Genomic DNA, 2,634 nt, shown 5'->3' with positions numbered 1-2,634 from the left:
ATGCCAAGACGATCAGCTGTGCGGTCCACTCCTTGGTCAGGCACCTTTCACATCGTAAGCAATCGTTGAACTTTAGTTTAATGGCAGGTTTAAAATGTCACTTAAAATCCAATATGATTTAGCTTCGGGATTATGAAGCCCACAAAATCTTGTGTGATGCTGTTCGAGCTGAAGCCGGCCGAGGTGGTTTTGGAAAAGTTTTCATTGGAAAGCATAAATCTGCAGGATTTGTTGCAATTAAGTGTTTTTGCGTGAATGGTGGTGAACAAGAACAAAGGGCAATAAAGAAAATGTAAGTTCCAGTTAAATAGAAGCCGAAACAATAATATCTCTGATGAATAAAACAAATAAAACTACCTAAGAACTTGTGCAAATAAAACACATAATAGTGCATACATTTCAACAATTACTGTTGTCTTCATCAATGAAGGTTGTCAACTAAACTTGAAATGGGGATTAAAAACGTAAATGCAAGATTTATAATGTTCCTGTTGTTATTTAGGGTTCACCGGGAATACGACTTGCTGCTTCAGTCGCGTCATGAAAACATTGCTGATGTTTTTGGACTCACAAAATGGCGTGGAGCGATTGGGATCGTAATGCGCTACTACGAAGGTGGAAGTTTAAGGTTTTTGCTTTTTAACCCCGACATTCTACTTGGCATGTCTCTGCTGCTTCGACTGGTACATGAAATATCAGCTGGGGTTACATACATTCACAATTGTGGGGCCAAAAAACGCTTAGTTCATGGAGATATGAAACCAGATAACATTCTCCTCACTGTTGATTTGCATGCCAAGATTGCAGACTTTGGTTGCGCTGCATTGGCCAATTTTACAACTTCAAACGCAGTACAGGAAGACAACCAACAGAAAACACAGGCAATGACTTTGTACTATGCTGCCCCAGAAAAGCTCTTTGGAGCTCTCCCGAAGAAGGAACATGATGTGTTCAGCTGTGGTGTGATTTACTATGTCACTTTATTTCGAGTCATTCCATATCCATCAGTAGGAAGCTTCTGGCACATGATCAAAAATGAGATTCGACCAAACTGTGAAGCAATCCAGGAAATAAAAAACAGATGCAGTGACAATGACAAGCCAATTGTTGAATTGATGGAAAGAATGATGACCAGATGCTGGGAGCAAAACCCAGCTCAACGTCCCAACATGCTGGATGTTCGAGATGAATTCCAACAACATCTTGCCACACAAGACCCAGCAGTGATTTTACGACAAGTTACTGATGCTGTCAAGGAAATGAAAATTAGGCATCCTGCAGCTGAACACAATCCAACTGTTCCACTTCACGGGCTTAATCCTGCCACTGGAGAGTTTCATAGTGTTCGTTTGGGAGAAAATCCTCGAGAATACCAAGGTGAACTTATTTTTTTGCACTGGGCTTAATTAACCCCAATCTATTTTTTAATGTCATTTTTTGCGAGTACTGTACATACAAATCAATGAATTATTTAGGGTTAAGTAGTGCAAGAAATAAATTATGTACAAGCTTAAATGCATCCAACCCGGAGAAGTAGTTGATTTAATCTATGCTCACATTTGTTTAGGGGAAAATTCCTCAGTTGAAGAAACCAGACAGTCAAACATCACTGCACCTCGAAGTAAAGAATCAGCTTCCGGCCAGTCAAACACCACTGAACCCAGAACTGAAGAACCAGCTTCCAGTCAGTCAAACATCGCTGCACCGCGAACTGAAGAACCAGCTTCCAGTCAGTCAAACATCACTGCACCGCAAACTAAAGAACCAGCTTCCAACCAGTCAAACATCACTGCACCGCGAAGAACAGAACCAGCTTCCAGTCAGTCAAACATCACTGCACCAAGGACTGAAGAACCAGCTTTCAGCCGGTCGAACATCACTGCACTGCGAACTAAAGAACCAGCTTCCGGCCAGTCAAACACCACTGCACCCAGAACTGAAGAACCAGCTTCCAGTCAGTCAAACATCGCTGCACCGCAAACTGAAGAACCAGTTTCCAGCCAGTCAAACATCACTGCACCGCGAAGTAGAGAACCAGCTTCCAGCCAGTCAAACATCACTGCACCGCGAAGTACAGAACCAGCTTCCAGTCAGTCAAACATCACTGCACCAAGGACTGAAGAACCAGCTTCCAGCCAGTCGAACATCACTGCACCGCAAAGTACAGAACCAGCTTCCAGCCAGTCAAACATCACGGCACCGCGAACCAAAAAACCAGCTTCCAGTCAGGCAAACATCACTGCACCAAGGACTGAAGAACCAGCTTCCAGCCAGTCGAACATCACTGCACTGCGAACTAAAGAACCAGCTTCCAGCCAGTCAAACATCACTGCACCAAGGACCGTAGAACCAGCTTCCAGCCAGTCAAACATCACTGCATCAAGAAGAGAAGAACCAGTTTCCAGCCAGTCGAACATCACTGCACCGCGAAGTACAGGACCACCATCCAACCAGTCAAACACCACTGCACCGCAAACTGAAGAACCAGCATCCAGCCAGTCAAACATCACTGCATCAAGAACTAAGAAAAGAAATGGTAACAAGTTTATTTTTTTTACAAACACAGTTTTGAAAAAATGCCTAAAGTTGCCAAAAATGTAGCAGTGGTATCATACATTAACGATCTTATTTTCT

At 43.2% G+C, this 2,634-nt stretch overlaps 1 protein-coding gene across 1 annotated transcript; it reads left to right on the top strand.

Annotated features, from left to right (window-relative positions):
* LOC145222407 (receptor-interacting serine/threonine-protein kinase 1-like) lies at nucleotides 1-1,406 on the top strand. The gene is made up of 3 exons (XM_080088517.1): nucleotides 1-54; nucleotides 123-292; nucleotides 503-1,406. The coding sequence occupies exons 1-3, from the start codon at nucleotides 1-3 to the stop codon at nucleotides 1,404-1,406; spliced, it is 1,128 nt and encodes a 375-aa protein (XP_079944643.1).
* Nucleotides 1,407-2,634: the final 1,228 nt, after the last annotated feature.

The sequence above is a fragment of the Phallusia mammillata genome, chromosome 4 (assembly GCF_965637545.1).
Source record: "Phallusia mammillata chromosome 4, kaPhaMamm4.hap1.1, whole genome shotgun sequence".
Lineage (NCBI taxonomy): Eukaryota > Metazoa > Chordata > Ascidiacea > Phlebobranchia > Ascidiidae > Phallusia > Phallusia mammillata.
Note: the sequence above shows the minus strand (reverse complement) of the source record. Positions and strands in the feature narration are given on the sequence as shown.

What these genes read in the sequence shown, in the direction of transcription:
- LOC145222407 (XM_080088517.1), top strand. Translation starts at nt 1, where the DNA reads ATGCCAAGACGATCAGCTGTGCGGTCCACTCCTTGGTCAGGCACCTTT. An exon ending in GGTCAGGCACCTTTCACATC is followed by an intron (nt 55 to 122) that starts GTAAGCAATCGT and finishes AATATGATTTAG; the next exon opens with CTTCGGGATTATGAAGCCCA. An exon ending in CAAAGGGCAATAAAGAAAAT is followed by an intron (nt 293 to 502) that starts GTAAGTTCCAGT and finishes GTTGTTATTTAG; the next exon opens with GGTTCACCGGGAATACGACT.